We start from the raw sequence: 19556 nt of genomic DNA, 5'->3' as shown, positions 1-19556 counted from the left end.
ACATAAAAGAAGATATTTTGATAAATGATGTAAACACCCTATTGATTTCCACAGTATTTGTTTGTCCTATATGGGAGTCAATGTGTACCATTAACTGTGCTTACCATGATCAGGTGATGAGGGTGAATAAATGATGATGGGACCATGAGAAGCTCTCAGTGGTTTAATGACATCTTTGGTTTATTAGCGGTGTGAGTTTGTTGAAGCTCTTACACTGCAGGAGTCTCAAACACATTTAAAGGATTAAAGATTTAATCCACACATTTACTGCACTCATCAATCCAGCCAACATCAGTCTGACCGACCCATACTAATTCAAAACAGTTAACTGAGTCTCAACATAAACCATCCTTTCATGTCATTTCAATATTATGAGTGGAGCAGTGCAACAGAAATTATCACAGGTTCAACTTTTTATTTATTTGTATAGCACATTTCAGTGCTCCACAATTTGAATAATAAGGGAAGAAGTACACTATAAGTCTAAGATACATAACTACACATGCACACACAAAGAAAACTTAGTAACATGACTACAAAACACAACTTTACACTTATAAAGACTTCTCAGGCTAAACAGATAACCTTAAAACCTCAATACATGGTGCTTGCCGAATATAAAGAGGAAGATTGTTTCACAATTTAGGGTCAGCTACTAAGAAAGCTCGGTCGTCCTTTGACTTCTTCTTTAATGATGGACTATGATCTGATAATCTCAGCAGCCTAACAGATCCTAAGAGCTTCCTGATATAAGCTGGAGACATTTTATGATAAAATTACCCAGATTCATTTTTATATTACAAATGGAAATTTCTCAGATGTTTCTCCTGAGTAATCTCCTGTGTGTCTCTTCTAGACTTCCTCAATGTCTCAGACACCAAAGCCTGCAATAAAAAGTCAGAGATCTCAATATGAACTCAAATATTCTCATCAAAATCTATCAAGAGCGAATGATTTTATTTCCCATCTGGAAACACTTACTGTATGTCAACAGTTGACTGTTTAACTTCAGGAGATCTTCACATGTTATGACTTTAACGATAGCATTAATGGTTTTAAATTCTGCTTTATTATTCTGACATCACTGCTTGACTTTGCTTGTGTAAAATTGTCACTTTTATTTCTGTAGTCCATAAAAGTGAAGATAAATGAGCGTGGTACAAGAGAAGTCCATTAGAAAACAGTGTAAGTGAAGGCAGTCTTTAGTTTATAGCTCTATCATGTTGTTGAAAGCATTTTTACAACCCTCGGCTGTAGATTTTGAGGCAGATAAAGCGCAGAGCAGATCGTTTATGTAAATTCTTTCTCATGTCTTTGTAGTAAATCAGCACGTTTTGGTTGATGTGATGGATAAATTTATCACAGATTGTGTGTTATTGTCAGAATAATGAAGTAAATGTTTTAAGATCTCTGGCATATTTACCACAGCGAGTGCAGGAATGCCTCACATTTCCCAATGAACTCTTCATTCCAGCTGTTTATCTTCTTGTGTATTCAGACTTCATGTGAAACTACTGAGACCACAATTATCCTCATTAAACCAGATGTGTTACTAGATGACTATAATCGTTTCACCAGTTCAACTAACTTTAACTTCTAATCATGATTCTCTTCACACTGTTACTCAGCTATGACACTACTAGTTAATCTAAACTAACAGAAGATCCTCTGCCTTTCCCCCTCTTTTCCAGGACACAAAATTCCTGACACACAAATCTCTGCTCTGTGGTCAGCTGCTCCAGATGAATCTGATTTAAAACAATCACATCTGTTGTTGACCCACAGAATCCAGATCAAGCAATATTTGATTGACAGATTGTGACGGCTCTCACTTAAACGATGCTGACGGCGATTGCTAGAGAAAGTTCAACGGGTCAAAACCGTGAATTCACCTCAACTGAACAGACACACAAGCATGCATGCACGCACACACACACACACACACACACACACACACACACACACACACACACACACACACACACACACACACACACACACACACACACACACACACACACACACACACACACACACACACACACCTCTGTATCTGAATCCCTGAGTCACTTTATCTAAATCACTTTTTTTGGGTCACTTTCTCTGAGTCACTTATGAGTGACTGTAGCTTACTTTTTGCATCATTTTATCCGAATCACTTTATCTAAATCAATTTATCTTTGTTACTGTATCTAATTCACTTCATCTGAGTCAGTGAGTCAGTTTGTCTGGATCAGACAAAACTCAGATGAACAAGTCATGTCAATTTATTATTATTTATCTTGACTAGAGATGTGTTGTTACAATTTATAAAATAAAGTTGACATATTTTAACTATACTTTAAAAGTTTCAAAGTGTGTGTCCCTCACAAGGTCAAACACTGATCACTGAACAATCATATTTTACAAATATTTTAGCATTCTGGCCGCACCCCATGCCGATATTTGGCAATAAAGAGGAACCATGGCATAACTTCTCAGACAATAAGTTCTTATGTATAATAAAACCAACCACCTCAAAAGTATTGCTGCACCTCCGAATGTGTAGAGCTCGTGCTCGTGTTCTCGTGACGCAAAGGCGTTGCGCGCAAGAGGAACCTGAACCTCCCACCGCCGCTGCGCCACAGCTCTCTGTTAACTCACAGCTCTGTTAACTCCACACTGAACAGAGACACACAAACACAGACACGAGCTTCATTTCTCTTTCTTTATCATGATTTAAACTCTGGATCTGCGCTCATCGACGCGTTCGTGCACGTGTGGACACTTTACTGAATCCAATGTACGCGGACGCGGATCTGTTGTTCACATAGAGGAGATCTGAGCTGGAGACGCGAGAATTTGCGCTTCTTCTTAAGAAAAAGCGTTCAGGTAAGATGTGTTATAATGTAACGAGTGATGAAGATCTACAACATTTATATCCAGTGAAGTTTTTATGGGATGAAATTGCGCAGTAGATGTCTGGAGAGCTTCACTATCCAGATCATTCTTTCAGAAATGTAAAATAGAATGTGTGTCTGTGTGTGTACTTGTGTCCGTGTGTGTGTGTGTGGTTTGGAGTTGTTTAAACTGAGATGTTTGGATTGAGATGTTTGGACTCAGCTGTGCATGTCACTTCAATGACAACTGGTGTGTAACCAGTCTGAGTTATCTACCATCTCCAGCTTAACCACAAGGCTTTTTATGTTAATCTTCAGAGATTCCCATTCAATTCCTCAGGAGTTTTGTCCTCTGTTTATATTCTATATCTCAGTGTCTCTCTTTTGGGAACATTCACCCTAAAACAAAACTTCTCTTTATTTGCTTATCTCTGTGACAGATCTGAAATGATGTATGGTTTTATTCTTTAAACAGTCAGTTTTTTTCATGTTGGTAGTCTGATGTGAACATAAAACAACCAGATATCAGTAAGAAAAGTTTGAATTGTATGTGAAGAACAAAGCTCGTGTTTTTCTTACCTTATAAATGTCGTTTGACCTTTTATTTTTACAATACTTTTATTGTTCTGTGTTTAATTCCTGCTGTTATTGTGTGGAAAAGAACTGTATAAAGTAATTGATTGAAATCAACACGAGTTTCCATATTTAGGGGCTGAACTTTTCCCTTAATCCTTTAGTTTTATTTTGGTAGCAAGCAAGCATTTAAACGTGACGTGATGTTTCTATGAGATTTACTTTGGTACAGTAGTTTATCTTTACAGTCTCTGACAGCGATCATTAAGCTGTTTGTCTTGATGCCAACTGGCAGAGGGTTTGAGCCCCACACATGTCAACAGGACTCAGTTTCCATATGGAGACTCATTTAACAACAACAAACAGATTCTTTCTTCACTGAGTTTGATTCACAAACTGATTCCTCTCCATCCTCCTGCTGTTGAATGAATGTGTTTGATTCAGTTTTAAATCTGTTTTGTATGCTATAATGATGATTGTAACAGTATGGGTAGAGTTTACCTGCAATAGATAAAGTTGATGTGATGGCGCTCTCTAGTGGTGGGGTTGATCATTGCATGCAGGGCTTGTTCCAGTGTATTTCAACTAGATTCACTTTTAGCATTTTCAACCCTGGTAGTGTATTTGTTTATCTTCTGAATGTGTTTGGTAGTTATGTGACATTGGCATGTGCTATCATCAGGGCTAAAGCGTGATCTGTCTCTGTGATCGGATCATCTGATCTGGATCTTAATAGCTGCTGTAATTGACCTGATGTTCACATATGATTACAGTACTGTGTGTCTGAGGTGTGGGATTGATGCTATTACAGGAGATTACAGGAAATCATCTGTCATCAGTGACAGTAACAGATTGTGTGTGCATGTGTGTGTCTGTCTGTGCCCATGCATGCGTGTGTGTGTTTTGTGCATGTGTTATATGATGAACCAGAAACTCATCACTCATCAGTATGATCCTCTCTAACAAAGAGAATTGTGGGGAATAATACTAAACATCAATTTGTGTGAAGAAACGCAATAGAAACCATCACAAATTCTGTTGTTGTTTTGTCATTAGGGACCATTAGCTTTTACCATTAAAACCATTACAAAAGTCTTTTCTGTAGTGTGTTTTGGGCATTATTTCAGTAGGATTTAATGGTACAACCAATAGAACCCAACACATACCTGTAGAGACCCACAGCAACCATTATAGTTTACATTACAACCAATACAATTCCTATTAAAACCATTCAATCCAATATCATATCTGATGGTTTTTATAGTTTTTTCTTGTAGTAGAGATAAACCGCTATGGTACACATTAGTAAATTGTTCAGTTTGTTTGCTCATTGCTGTGGGGTTGAGGACCCTTTGCCCCAACAATGCATACATTTTTCAGCTTTATCATCACGGTTTCTCATGGGCTTAAATGTAATCTACAAACACAAAATATTTCAAGAGCAATTTTTGAGGGGGGGGGGGCATAAATAATGCAGCCAAAATTTCACTACTAAGAATATTTGCAGACACAGAGGAAGACCATGATACTACTTTTAGTGTGAGATTGAGACTCTGCCATTATCTTTAAAAATAACTCTGGAGTCGCATCAATCTGATTGGCTGTTCGGCTTGGCCAACTAGTGCACAAGAAGATAAACAGAAGTGACAAAGCAAGCAAATGACAGAATGCACAGAATGGTCATCTTATTTTATCTAACACGTAAATATTTTAAAGATACGAATTAAAAGACATTACAAATATATCACGAATCCGTCTGCGGTGAGCGAGATTTGTGCGAAACTTGTAAGTGAGCGCTACTTTGTTTATATTTTGTATCCCACTGGTCACTAGCTCTTCCAGTTTTGAGTAAAGAACAAGAACTACTGCCACCTGCTGGTACAGAAAGTTATCTCATCTCACGCAGACAGGTGCTTCATGGCCACCGTCCATTTGCTGTGGTGTGCTTTGGACTCAGTGTGAAAGATCTTTGTATGTTTCTGTATATAAGAAGACACGCTGTGATGGCCGTAGATCTGTGTGCGTGTGTTTATAATACTGTATGTGTGATGTGGTCAGAGGTCACTACTGTACAGGTGAGTCAATATTGACTGAGTTTCAGTGTGAACAGAACCGGATTCAGACTGATGGTACAGCGCTGATGGAGAATAACAGAGGGTTTGTAGATGATCAAAGAGCGGAGGTTTGTTTGGAGTGAACACGCCGTCTTCCTGCTCCAAGCTAAAGAAACATTCAAACTGCAGAAAACCAGATGTGCGCTTAGACACAAACACGCACGCACACATTGTACACGCAAACACACACAGAGACACTGTTATATAATAACTGAGTTGAGTTTGAGGATATTGAATGAAATGGATTCAGATATGCATGTTTCTCTCCCATCATCAGAATTTATTTAAGCTTTGAACATCATTTGACGTATCCTAACACTATTTTTAATTAAACATGAAGTAAATCAGATTAAGCGTGAGATTGATCAGTAGTGGTTATAAAGTTTTCATAAAGTTATCTTAGGCTGCATTAACACTTCATATTTGATGTGACTCAATTAGATTTTCCCCTTATGTGGCACAGATTGGATGTGACGCACAAATGTGTAAGCAGGAAAAAAATGCATAAAATCCGATATTCTTCCACTGGTTTCAGGTCTCATTCATATGTGGAAATAAATCTGATATGAATCAGATACATGCATTCACGTTTGCATTGTTAAGCGGAGAGATCGGATATTAAAAATGCGATGCTGGCAAATGAGGTCAACTCAAGTGGACACCACCTGTGATCACATGACTCTTCCAACCGCGCAAGGTTGACATGTTTGAAAAGTTTTATGTGTTGTTCCAGAAATAAAGCTCTATAATCTTGTATAATCATTTCGTCCATTGTATATCGCAACATTTTTCTTCCTCTGTGGTTTAAGCTGTTCTGGGTCTGTATGTCTACCTTGAATAGTTTTGCCATGTGTTTCGTGTAAATGCAGAAATCAGATACGAGTCGCTTTTAAAAGATAATGTAAGTGGGGTGTCAAAAAATAAAAAATCAGAATTGGGCATGAAGATTTTCAGTGTAAATCCAGGCTTCGACTTCTAACTGTTCTCTGTTTCTGCATGAAATGCGACGTGATTCAGTATAGTTCACCTGCAGTTTCTTTATTGTTACAAATTTCATTTCTTTAATTTTAACATGATGGTGTTGTCAAAAGTTGTTGTTTTGATCAGATGAAAAAAGTATTTGGAGTTTAATCTTCATTGATTAAAGTTAGATAAGTAAAGAAGGGTCAATCTTTAGGGTCAGTAACTCAAAGAGACTCCAGCTGTTTTTAAGGGACACGAGGGAGTTGATAACTCTCTTTTAAAGGTCCAGTATAGCAGCGCAGGTCAAAGGTCACTGAGTAAAACACCTCTGTACCTCTCAACCATTGCCACGGTCAGCAGATCTGTGTGTTGTGATGGATGCTGCTTTGGGTCAAATCCATTATGAGTCTCAATTAATGAAGCTTGTAGTGTTTTAGTTGAGAAGGGGATTGTGGGTATTTTTGTCTCGTACCTGATGATGACATCAGAGCTGATCTGAGGTTCAACAGTAAGTCTGTAATTCATTCAGTGAGTTAAATCCATCAGTCGTGTGGTGTAATACACATGCACAGTTTACTGTAATGAATCTGTCTGATAGACAGGAGTTTAGTTAAATGTCCTCGTGTTTATTAGACCTTCATGAGCACACGTCTGTCACAAACCCCCCACCCCAGAAAAATCTTTCTTGATGAATCTCAGTTTCTCATTATTGTAGTCGTCACCAATACTAAATCTAAACATACTGTACTTAAACATTTGTTGTACATGAGCAACAATCTTTATCATGAATGATAATGTCATTGTAATGTTTTATATTCCTGAGACTGCAGAAGTTTATTATTCAGCTCTGATTGACTGAAGTGTTTCTGCTTATTTATAAAGATACAACTATTGTGTGTGCGCGTGTGCATGTATGTATAAGTGTGTGTGTGTGTGTCTGTGCATGTGTGTGTGCGCGTGTGCATGCATGTATAAGTGTGTGTGTGTGTCTGTGCATGTGTGTGTGCGCGTGTGCATGCATGTATGAGTGTGTGTGCATCTGTGTTTGTGTGCATGTATGTGTGTTTCATTTCATCTTTATAGAGGTTTCTTTTCTTTTGTTGTGATCATTTATGATATTTGATGTGTAGTTTAAATTCTTCTGTAGTGATAAACTGATGGATGGATTTAGGAAACGGTTTGTGTATAACCCCCATTATGTGCTGCTTTGTATAAACTGTATGAATGCTTTGAGTTTAAAGGTGTTGCTGTAGCCCAGCTGGTAGAGCATTGTGTTAGCATGGCAAAGGTCATGGGTTCAATTCCCAGGAAACACAAATACTGATGTATAGCTTGAATGCACTGTAAGTAATATGGGATTAAAGTGTCTGAAAAATGCATGAATGTAAATGATTTAGGAGAAATGAACTCAAGATCTGTCCATTAACTTTGAATGATTCTGTCTGAAGCAGAGATGCTTGATATATCTTTGAGTTTTAACATGTTGGCCATGTGATGTAAAAGTAATAAAGCCCCTTTATTGGTTGAAATCTTTTGATGTAATATTGCTCACTATTTTCCAGATAAAAATATCTGGACGTTCTTCATGTTGTTTATGAGGATTTGTTTTATCTTGTCTGAAAGTTTTGTGTTGGTCTGTCTGTGTTTGTCAGTCAATATCAGCGTGATGAGGATTGAGCCGTTGACCTCTGCCTGTTCTCCGGGGCTGTTGGGTTTTTTACAGTAGAATAACACAGTTTTATTGTTTTTTATGACCGTTTCTTTGTCAGTCTTGTTTTCTGATAACGGCCATTGGCGGGTCATTAAAGTCACAGAACAGTCTCACTTTTATGAGAAGGAGTGCTCTATGTGAAACAATAGCTCTCATAAATAGCTGCCAATGACCCTCAAAGCTGAACTCACAAAGCATGATGGGATATCTCCAGCCAATACACATGACCTGACTTCACACATCAGTCCTTTAACATCACAACTCTCATGCTAATACCCTACTGACTGTACTGTATATATATATATATATATATATATATATGTTTATTCACTCCAGAGATGATCTCACACCAGTTGGCTAAAATAATTTCCATAGGTCCACGTGATTGTTGGCCCACATTAAGTGTCTGAATTTAGGACGTAGGCAGATGTAGGTCAGTCCTCCGGGGCTGAAGTAGAGAACGTTAAAGAGAGGAATGTGACTCCAGCTTTGGATTTTCTTCAGGTTTGGGTTCGGCATACGTCCGGACGTGCCGGTCTTTCTGTTTTACAGCCCGACAGGGTCGAGCCAGGTGTTAGGTGCTTGGTAAATCCCTGTGACCGTGAGGGGTGGAGAGATGAACGGGTGGGGGGTGATTTATGAGCCCTCTCTTCTCAGAAAGGATCTCAGGTCATGGATGTGTGACTTATTCTACAAGAATCCTCACTTTAACCCTGAACTGTGAAACCAGAGCTAACTTTACCTCAGCAGAAAAGACAGCGCTAAAAGGTTTAAGGAAACTATAGTCAAGTATTTTTGGAGCAGGATGACTTCATTGGCATCAGACAGTGTTTGCTGGGGTCAGAGATCAACGACCTGTGATGTGTCTCAAATGGCAAAGTTTGACATTGTGTTTAGATTCTTTACTTTATTTCATCTAGTCCTTAAATCACAGCTTGAGCAAACATACTGCTCAGTTTCCCAAGCATTAAAACTTAACCTAACCAAACCAGAATGACCAAATGATGACAGTAAATGTGCTTGGGTTTTCATTCAAACATTCACTGTTAAATCACATGATTGTTCATTTGGACTCAGAAAAGCACTTCTACCATCTGCATTCAGAAGTTTTGTCCTGGTGTTTCTCAGTAGGTGTCTGAACTTTTCACATTCATGAATAGTCTCTCAGTAAGGTTTGTTTATCTTTCTACAAACCGCTAATACCAGGGAGAACAAATCCCTTCTTCCTTTTTGTTTCAGTAACAATAAGTGCTGTGATTCGCCTCGAGTCCTGCTGTGTTTACATCTCTGTGGACTTGACTGCAACAATGGCGTTGTCCTCCAAAAAACCTCCACGACCATCGTCCCATTAGCTGGCTTTTCTTCAGGGAAACCATCATAAAACTCTTTGTAGAGTTTCTGTATTTTTAGGTTTGAGAGATGAACTGAATGGATTTAACAGTAGTTCTTCTACAGTAGATCACATCATCGGCCAATTAACCGAGCTGTTGAATCGGACACGTCGTGAAGATCCCAAGGGAAGTTTTCCGTTTCATGAAATGTTAAGGGTCACCAATAAAGACCACCCTGAGGTTGAATCAGTTTCATAACGTCCTCCGTCCTCTGTCCTGAACCCAACACAAATCTGTGCTTTCTTTATTTCATCAATTCTTCAGCTTTTGAACATTCCAGAGATGAAGTTTGATTCACTTTCAGTTTACAGCCAGGAGGACTCAATTTGAGGTCAAGTGTCACATTTTAAGATGTTTGTGTCACTGTATGAATGTCGGATGTCTTGTTCTTCAGGGTCTCCTGGTGGTTTGGCAAGGAACATGAAAGCTTTTGTTCATCTAACAGCACACGTTATTTCACCAAACAGCACTTATAAATAACAAAACATCCATGTGGAAGTGGATTGTGTGATAAAGACAGACTGTGGTTTATATGTTAAACAGTTTGTAATAGTGTGGATGTTTTCAGATCTGATGGCATCACTGTGGACTTTCACTCATAAAGAGTTATTTTGATTTGTGACAACGCTGCTTTCAGGACAGAGAGAATCTAAATCTGATGAAATAAATGTCTAATAAGATTCATCTGTGTAGTTTTGCTTATCAGATAAATGTATCTTCAATGTAATCTCAACAAGACAAAAAGGATTTTCTTTGACATTAGTGTCTGATTGTAAAAGTGATAACGCGAGATGTCAGGATTGTGAATGAGGTATTTTCTGTGAAGGGGGATGTGAGTGAGTTTGTGAATGGTCAGGTTGGAGTTTTAGGGGTGTGGCTCTACAGCAGTAGATGAAGATCTTTCTCCACAGATCCTCTGTGTGTTTGTGTTTGACTCATGAGCGTTGTGTCAGCTCACAGATGTGAATGAGAATCACAAGATCTCGTCTGGTTTGGATTTAGATGGGAAAAGTCTGGATAAGACTGAGAACATGTAGTCAAGGGACCAGAGGACTTTTGGAGACTTTTATCTTTTGAAAGCATTGAATTAGTTGAAGACATTGCTAAAGAAGGAGGTGAGTGAAATTATTTTTTAAATCTGAGTGCTGTATGAAGGTTTATCTCACAGGATTAAACAGACATGGGGAGAAAATCATGTAACCTATATTTTACTGTGTCAAGTCCTACTTTATGGAGTTATATTTGGAAGCTGTGAGATCTAGGACTCACTGTAGGTCTCGATGAGATGGACGAGGATCTGTTGAGAGGTGTGAAGGAGCTGTTGTGTGTGTAAATATCTGAAGGTTTCAGTCATTCAGTCTCCAGTGGCTCAGTATGCAGGTGGTCTTCCTCAGAAGTTTGCTGGAATGAAGCCTTGAAACCATTTGGTCTTCTAGGAATAACATTCACAGCGATGAATCAAGTTTGGCCAAAAGTTTGTGAGGATCGCCCAAATGCTCTCGAATGAGTCAGAGCTGTTGGACGTCCAACATCTAGAAATCTGATGACTTTAACCTTCAAAATCTGTTTTATATACCCTATTTATCTTTTCAGGTAGCATAGTATAGTATTATAGTATGTTGTTTGTGAGTCATTATTGGCTTTGTCCAGTTGATTATTGAACATAATTGAAAGTCTTGCTTAATGTAGATTCTCATACATTATCATGCATTAAGATCATGCATAATGTGAATTTTTAAAGTATTGAATATTTTGCATGTCAATTTAGCATCCATTTTTAGATTTCTGCATTGATAGAAAAATACTGATGGCTGTCAAATACTTTAGGAAAAGCAATGGCAGAGATCTTAGTTTAAGTTCTTGTTCTGTATGATTGTTAATGCTTGTCTGAAAAGATTCACAGAGTTTTATACAACTCGCTTTTTTTTGAAAGAGAAATTATGTTTTTACTGCCACAACAGAAGTAGAAGAAACCTTTAAACTGTTAGTTTGTATCATCCAGAAACTTTCAAACACTCAATCAGAATTTTAGCAGGGACTCAAGCCAGGGTGGACTCTGAGACAAATCAACCAGATTAATAAAACTGCTGAACTGGAACCAGTCACATTCACTAGATGAAAATGATTTTTTAGCATAACCCATTCTCACATTTTATGGATTTATGAAAATCAGCTAGCAGAGTCAGGAATGTCATGTGTTGGGTCTGAACCTGATGCCATCAGGATTTATATGCAAAACAGTCCCAGAGAGTTTGAATCTTCTTTGGTTACTACACCAGACATTTCTTCATTTGTGTAAATGGTTCTGTGCTATTTTGATGGTCCATTACCATATGAGTTGTTGGTAGTTAGCCCTGCATGATCTCCTCCTTCCCCCCAACACCCCTATCTGCCCCCCATTGAGTGGCATTCAGGGCTCTTGTGGGTGGATCTAAAGAGATATGCATCTCTCAAACCTCCAAAGCCATGTTAACAAGCAACCCTACAAGGGCCTGTTAAACATCAGAGCTCCAGGGTTGTTCTGCAGAACACACAGGAACCGCCGTTGATTCCCTGAGGTTCACACAAAACCGCTCGCTTGTGAAATAACTGTTTATTTTGGATGAAACGGGACTGTAGTTTCTCTTAAACTCAATTGTAGATTAGATCAGGAAGTTGAGGAAATGATGCTGATGGGATCTGAACGGATATTAGCATTCTTATAAAGGGTGTTGATCACTAATCGGTCTCACTCATTGACCTCCTGTCTAATACGCAATGCTTATATTGTTGTTTTCTTTTAAAAGCTTATAGAGAAAAACTTCAACTTGTTTGACACATAACATTGGTCTGTTCTGCATGAAATAAGCTGATTTATAAATGATAACTCTTTCTCACAGACGTGTTTTTCTTTCTATTTCTGGTGGTGATTATTCTGGTCTCAAGATTTGACAAGTGTTTTACAGTCATTATCTGTGTTGAAACAAGAACATTAAAACTTCACTTACTGGTAAATATCAAATAGATTTGATATGTTGTTGTGTAAATAACACAGAAAAGAAATCAGTGAGAATTTCAGGCCTGAACACTTCAAAGAAAGCACAAGTGTGTTGAGTTATTTCAGTTGTGTGCCATCTGTAGGCTGATGTATGTTTGTTTATCTGCTCAATACCCATCATAAATGTACAGTTAATCCATCTGATGGTGGGGTTTTCTCATAAACTCTCATTGGTTTTAAGGAAGGAAGGTGCTTTTTTTTGGGAATCGAGAAAATAAGGTTTTAAGTTAATTAAAGAAAACGAAGCTTAAAGATTTTGCTTCATTGTGATCTTCTGTTCTTCACATTGTTGATGGTTTCTGGTGTCGGTCCACCTGTCGGTGTCTTCAGTTCATCATCTCACCTGTTTTCATTCCACACACAGCAGTTGTGAGATGAAAGCGTCTGATGTCGCTCAGCAGGCCTTGATGCAGTGTGACAGGTTCTGGGTTTGGAGAAAGACACGCGCTTCAAGCGTTACCATATGGCTTTGTTGTGCTTTGTGTAGTGAAAGATCTTCAAAGGGGCTGAGAGAAGGACATCATGAGAGATCTCGTCTTGAGATGTTCTTACTGAATCCATCATGAGAAACAACCAGAAGCTTCTCAAGTGACGATCAGTCAGAAAAATAGATGAAAGTAAATCAAAAAGAGTCAGAATAGATGAAGATCTGACCACATCATCATCATCACAATCAAAGCTCAGTCTGATTCATCAACATGATCACAATAAAGCTCACCATCAGTTTATCAGCAGACTCTCCACTACTGGAGTTTTGGACACTTGTTTGGTCGATAACATTTTCTGTTAAATATATCAATCATTGAATGTTTAAAAATGAATTATTTTACAGTTTTTAATGCTAGAGAATAAACATAAATTGAGTTAGTGTCCATTTCAATCTTACTGTAGGTGATAACACCTTCTTCTCTCTCCAGCAGGTCTATCTGATGAACTCTGAGATGAAGTCTGGTGGTTTCCGTGGTGACGTGAGGCGACGGGACATGGAGCTGAAGATCGACAAGCAAACGTTCGGTTTCCAGCGGAGCTCCACGTCAGATGATGACTCTGGTTGTGTTCTTGAGGAATACGCCTGGGTACCGCCAGGACTAAGACCAGAACAGGTAAAGCATCATACTGAACTGAAGACATCTGAGGGGGGTTTGGTTTCTGTTAGGAAGATAATCGGCTCTCTTTTTCTGCTGGTCATATTTCAACACAATATGTAAGCTGTTAGACAATGAATATGTATGACTTCTGATGCAATTCCATGTGTGGAGAGATTTAGGGTTTTTGCAGCCGCAGCGAAGCCCACAGGCATTTTGGAAACAGGAAATGCTGCTTTTTATTTACAAACTGCTTCATGGAAAATCTGTAAGTCATTATGTCAGAGATGCCAGACGGGGGCTCGAAATGGTGAAGAGCGCAGGGGTTTGCTAGGGGTTTCCTGATGTTTGTGCAGTCGCTCTCCTCTCATACTTGATGTGAATCTGATCCCAGTTAGCACATGAGAAACGCCTTCCCATCCTCTTGAAGGGCACCAAATAAAAAACTTTTTTAAAGCACAGCTTTTGTGTTAAATGCAAGAGGCAACTGTAATGTCTTTATAGCAGTCGTTGTGTGAATTGCCCCGTGTATTATAGGTGATGATTGTGTGTTGTTGAATTAGCCGGGGGCAGTGAAGGTAACGCATCGGCTGGATATTGAGTCTGTGATTTATGAGCTCATGATTGTCAGCTTTAAATAGCTTTCCAGTAGAGCAGCTCAACATCAGCAGGGTTCTTCTCAAAGCTCGTTCCAGCTGTTACGACCGCTACTCGTAAAGCCCCCCATCCTCTTCACAAGGCAAAGGTCAAAGTGTCAAAGAAACACAATAGATTACAGTAAAAAGCCTCTGTGATGATAAACAGGTTTCTGTAAAGGTCAATGAGATCACAACAAGACCTGGTGCTTCCTTTGACAAGTCTTAGGAAAACTATTTCATGTGCATTGCTTTCAGTAAATATGTAGGACGAAACCAGCGATGTGCCGATAAATCAGCCTATAATCGGTATCGGCAGATATTTTCCTGCTTTCAGACATTGGGCGATTATCCCCAATGTCTGATTATCTCTCAAAAGCCGATGATCAGGCCAGATTTGATCTTGACAATTAAATGCATCAGAAGCAAGGATTTAAAAGATAAACTACTGGTGTGTATTTGTATTTGAAGATGTCATTCTCAGTCCTTTTGTAGCGGTGCATCCCTGGACAAAACCATCAGATTCATCTACACCTGGTTTTAACATTGGTCTCATGTGTTTTGTTTTGATCTGAAGTGGACAGCTGAGAGTGATTGACATTCACACCATGTGTTTGAAATGCTCCTCATGTGAACACTTGTGACACATCCATGGGAACCAGACTCTTGATGCAGCATTACATCTTGTTGATAATCCACTGTTGCATCCACACAACATTACACTGCTGATAAACACTTTTATTAACTCTTCTGATCTCTCTTTATCTTAACTCCAGGTCCAGCTTTACTTCTCTTGTCTACCTGAGGATAAAGTGCCGTATGTGAACAGCCCGGGTGAGAAGAATCGTATCAAACAGCTTCTGTATCAGCTGCCTCCTCATGACAATGAAGTGAGTTTATAAAACAAACAGTCTGTTGTTGTTTCTCAGCATTGCTGCATTTTTAAACCCCCTCAGATATCTTTATATGTGGCACATGGTGTGGGTGTTTTAGCTTCATCACGTCCTCTGCATTCCTTACACCATCACAGAAAGATGCTTTGTTTCTTCAGATCTCTGGAGGTGTTTCTACAATGAGACGCTTGAGAACTCGATGTGACTCAATGTGTGTTGTTGTGTTTGTGGTTCCGTTACTCTCGAGTCTGAGTGTGATTCTTGATTTTGCTGTAAACATGAAGGTTGTTTAATTTCCTCTCATTTAAGTTGAGTTAAACAAAAGTAATCAGTAAGTTTAAGAGTAGATGGGCTGAGTCAGAGGTTTTCATCCCTTCTCCAAATTTCCATCAAAAGTCCAAATTTTTTAAAAATCACTTTTACAGTCTCAGTAGACGATGTGCTCGATATCAAGAATGAGCTTGTCAGGAAAACGAATCTTGTGCGTTCCTATAAATTCTCCAGTGTGTAGATGATCTGAAGAAACACTCGTTCTGAACGTTATTGTGTTAATTTGTGTCTTCTTCAGGTGCGATACTGCCAATCTCTCAGTGAAGAGGAGAAGAACGAGCTTCATATGTTTAGCACGCAGAGAAAGAAAGAGGCTCTTGGACGAGGAACATTAAAACTGCTGCCGAGGACGATCCAACGTGCCACGTGTGAACATGTACGTTTATAAATAAAGAGTTGTGTGAAGGCAATCTGATGCCGATTGTATTTTTCTTTAAAATATTGTTTTGTACATTTGTAGTGTGGAGAGAACGTCAGCGGAGGAGAGATGGTGGTGTCTGCATCACGGGCCAAACCTGGACAGTGTTGGCACCCGGCATGCTTTAGATGTTCCACCTGCAGTGAACTCCTAGTGGATCTCATTTACTTCTGTCATGAGGGGAAGATCCACTGTGGAAGACATCACGCTGAACTGCTTAAGCCACGCTGTTCTTCCTGCGATGAGGTGATTTAAATTCTCTATAATGCATCATAGCGGCTCGTAGCTTATCGTTTTGTAAGTGAAGTAAGTGACAGCTTTATCATTGTTATTCTTCTGTTTTAGATTATATTCGCAGATGAATGCACAGAAGCAGAAGGCCGTCACTGGCACATGAAGCACTTTTCATGTTTTGAATGTGAGACCTTACTGGGTGGTCAGCGGTACATCATGAAAGACGGTCGGCCCTACTGTTGCGGTTGCTTCGAGTCTCTGTATGCAGAATACTGTGAGGCCTGCGGTGAACACATCGGTATGCACAGAAGTCACTTTTAGACGTCATTTACCACAAACTATGTTCCACTATTGCCTGTGAAACGCCTTTTTGACCTTTTACTCCTGTTTATTTTTCTTCAGGGGTGGACCATGCCCAAATGACGTATGATGGCCTCCATTGGCACGCCACAGATGCTTGCTTCAGCTGTGCTCAATGTAAGAGCTCATTGCTCGGTTGTCCCTTTCTCCCCAGGCAAGGCAGAATCTACTGCTCTAAAGCCTGTAGTCTGGGTGAAGACATCCACGCCTCAGATTCTTCAGACTCGGCCTTCCTGTCGGCGAGATCTCAGGAATCACGTCGCAGCGTGAAGATGGGAAAGAGTAGCCGCTCCGACCAATGTCGACAGTCGCTTCTCTTCTCCCCCGCAAGTAACTACAAGTTCCCCGGACTGTCCGGGAACGCGGACGACACCTTGTCTGACAAGCTGTCGCAGCTAAACTTTGCAGACAACCACTTTTGGAGGAACGGGGAGGAGCAGGAAGCACCTGAAGACCACGAGGAATGGGCGGAGCACGAGGACTACATGACCCAGCTGCTCCTCAAGTTTGGCGAACATGGAATGTTCCAGCAGCCGGAGGACGGCAGACCGGCTGACTCGTGGACGACGGACTCCGAGGTCAAAAACGAAAGCCAGCGAAGGCACCAGGCCCGTGCCGAGAGCGAGAGTCTTGCCAGTAAAAAGTACAAGGCAGACATGTACTGGGCCCAGTCTCAGGATGGACTGGGTGATTCTGCGTACGGTAGTCACCCCGGACCTGCTAGCAGCAGGAAAATCCAGGAGCTTGAACATGAAGATAAACTGTGGTATAATGACTCGCTAGAGTGCATCACAGATGAATTTAAACAAGCAGAGCAGAACGTCAGAGACTCCATGGATTCCTTAGCACTCTCCAATATCACAGGTGAGACTAAAAGAACTCAATGACGCATAATTGATATTGAATGGTTATATTAGAGTTTCTTCACGGGTCCACTTAGAACTGAAACCGAGCAGGTTTTGGGTCTAAAAGTGTCAATATTAGTGTCTTTGGGTCTTGGCTGATTTAAAATGACAGTGTTTTGCCAAACATACCCAAGATGACCCTAACTATCTTGCATGTGTGCATCGGGTCCTTTTCCAACCCCCCCTACTCCCCCCCCCCCCCCGGGTTTGCCAAGAGCGCTTGCAAAATCATGTGGCTAGCGGTAGGTTATTTTTCGTTTAGCCAGACCTGTCATTCATTTGAATGCACATTTTAGCGGTCACCTTGGTGTCAAATAAATGGAGCAGCTGGCCTATGCACACATTGCTGCCATTTACATTCGAGGTCAGTCGGGTTAAAAATACTGGACCGGGTCAGACTCGTGTCTAATTTTCTAGGGTTTGTCTCAGGTGGGGTCTTTCTTTAAAAAATGTATGCACGTCGGGTTCGGATAAAAAGTGATTCTGGTCATTTTGGGTCGAGTACATTTCTTTAGACCTGAGAAGAAGACCTCTAGGTTACATGTGTGAAGTCTGCAGCGTTGCATTTGTACTTCTAGAAAGTTGAATGTAGGCTTTGTTTCTTACATGATGTGCTTCTGATCATTACAGGTGTTTCGATTGATGGAGATATTAAAGAGAAAACAATGCTCTACTCGTTTCAAAAGTTCTCTGAGTTTCGAAAAGAGAACGTTGAGAACACGAGTAACATGGGGACGCTGAACTCTTCAATGCTACACAGGAGCTCCAACTCTCTGAAGAGTCTTACCTCTGACCTGGAGCGTGTGGAGATCATCGAGGAGGAGGATGAAGAACAAGAGCAGGTGGTTCCTCTTCCAGAAGAGAGGCCAAAACCGGCTCACATACCAGTTTTAAGAAGGAGCAAGTCCCAGTCCAAACCGCAGCAGGTTAAATTTTCAGACGATGTCATAGACAACGGACACTACGATGACTTGAAGGTGCGGCAGCCTCCCATGAGCGAGCGGACACGGAGACGAGCGTACCACTTTGACGAACAAGACCAACAGCGCCATCGCCATCACCACAGACGGAGAAGTCGGAAATCTCGTTCGGACAACGCGCTTCACATGGTTCCCAAAGAGAAAGCCAGAATGAACTTTAAGGAGGACCGTCGGCACTACGGCCCAGGACCTGACGCTCGATACGGACGGCACCCGCGCACTCACGCCGACTCACAAAACTACGGATTGCACAGCCAAGCCATGGAGAGATTTCCTCGTTTGTATGGGGAAGACGATGACTGGTGCTCTACCTGCTCTTCTTCATCATCCGAGTCAGAGGAGGAAGGATTTTTCCTGGGTCAGCCTATTCCACAACCGAGACAACCTCGATACCAGTATTACGCTGATGAACTTCCCTTTGGTACACGAACAAAGTCCAAACAGAAGAGAGGACGTAAGGGCAAAAACTGTATCATTTCATAGAGTCGGTGTGGAAAATGAAACTGCATATTAAAGCGAGTGCCAGTATTAAACCTGCTTTAAGCTGCTTACTGTTAAATATACAATACAACTCGGTCACGATGACACAGCGGTCATCAAAGTTCTTGCCAAGCAGTGACGTTAAACTCCGGTTTAACTTTAGCAGTAATGCATTATCTGAAATACGTCATCATTACAGTCTTTGAAAGAAACAAATAAATACAATATTTATAAAGCCGCTTTTTAGAGACTAACAGAGAGAATAATTTAACTATGCATATATGAATGTATATATTGTAAAATGTCGAGTTAAAGCTAATATTTTTATATCCCTGAGTTTCAAAAGATTTTTTTGTGTGTATGTAATACAGAGCGAAGGTCTGCAGCGATTCCACTTTTGTTAATCAGGGTTTTAAAAATAAATACATAACATGCCACAGTCAGTTAAGTTTCTTTTGTGAACATCTTTATATGCCTTTTATTAAATACAAATGTCTGCTCTGCTGTCGTACATTCAAATAACCCTTTAAACAGCAGACACAAAGTAAAAGATTTGAGTTCTTCAGCA

General features: G+C 40.1%; 1 protein-coding gene across 3 annotated transcripts; it reads left to right on the top strand.

Annotated features, from left to right (window-relative positions):
• Positions 1-2639: 2639 nt before the first annotated feature.
• On the top strand, positions 2640-19417 carry prickle1a (prickle homolog 1a). 3 transcript variants are annotated; one of them, XM_065277322.1, is made up of 8 exons: positions 2640-2871; positions 13589-13771; positions 15165-15278; positions 15850-15987; positions 16072-16275; positions 16375-16561; positions 16666-17487; positions 18159-19417. In XM_065277322.1, the coding sequence occupies exons 2-8, from the start codon at positions 13598-13600 to the stop codon at positions 18989-18991; spliced, it is 2472 nt and encodes an 823-aa protein (XP_065133394.1). In that variant the 5' UTR covers positions 2640-2871; positions 13589-13597; the 3' UTR covers positions 18992-19417. The 3 variants fall into 3 exon arrangements, with proteins under 3 accessions (XP_065133394.1, XP_065133392.1, XP_065133393.1); XM_065277320.2 differs by having other exon boundaries at positions 13586-13771; XM_065277321.1 differs by lacking the exon at positions 2640-2871 and adding an exon at positions 10550-10746 and having other exon boundaries at positions 13586-13771.
• Positions 19418-19556: the final 139 nt, after the last annotated feature.

Source organism: Paramisgurnus dabryanus, chromosome 23 (assembly GCF_030506205.2).
Source record: "Paramisgurnus dabryanus chromosome 23, PD_genome_1.1, whole genome shotgun sequence".
Classification (NCBI taxonomy): Eukaryota; Metazoa; Chordata; class Actinopteri; order Cypriniformes; family Cobitidae; genus Paramisgurnus; species Paramisgurnus dabryanus.
This window is presented reverse-complemented; position numbering and strand designations above follow the sequence as displayed.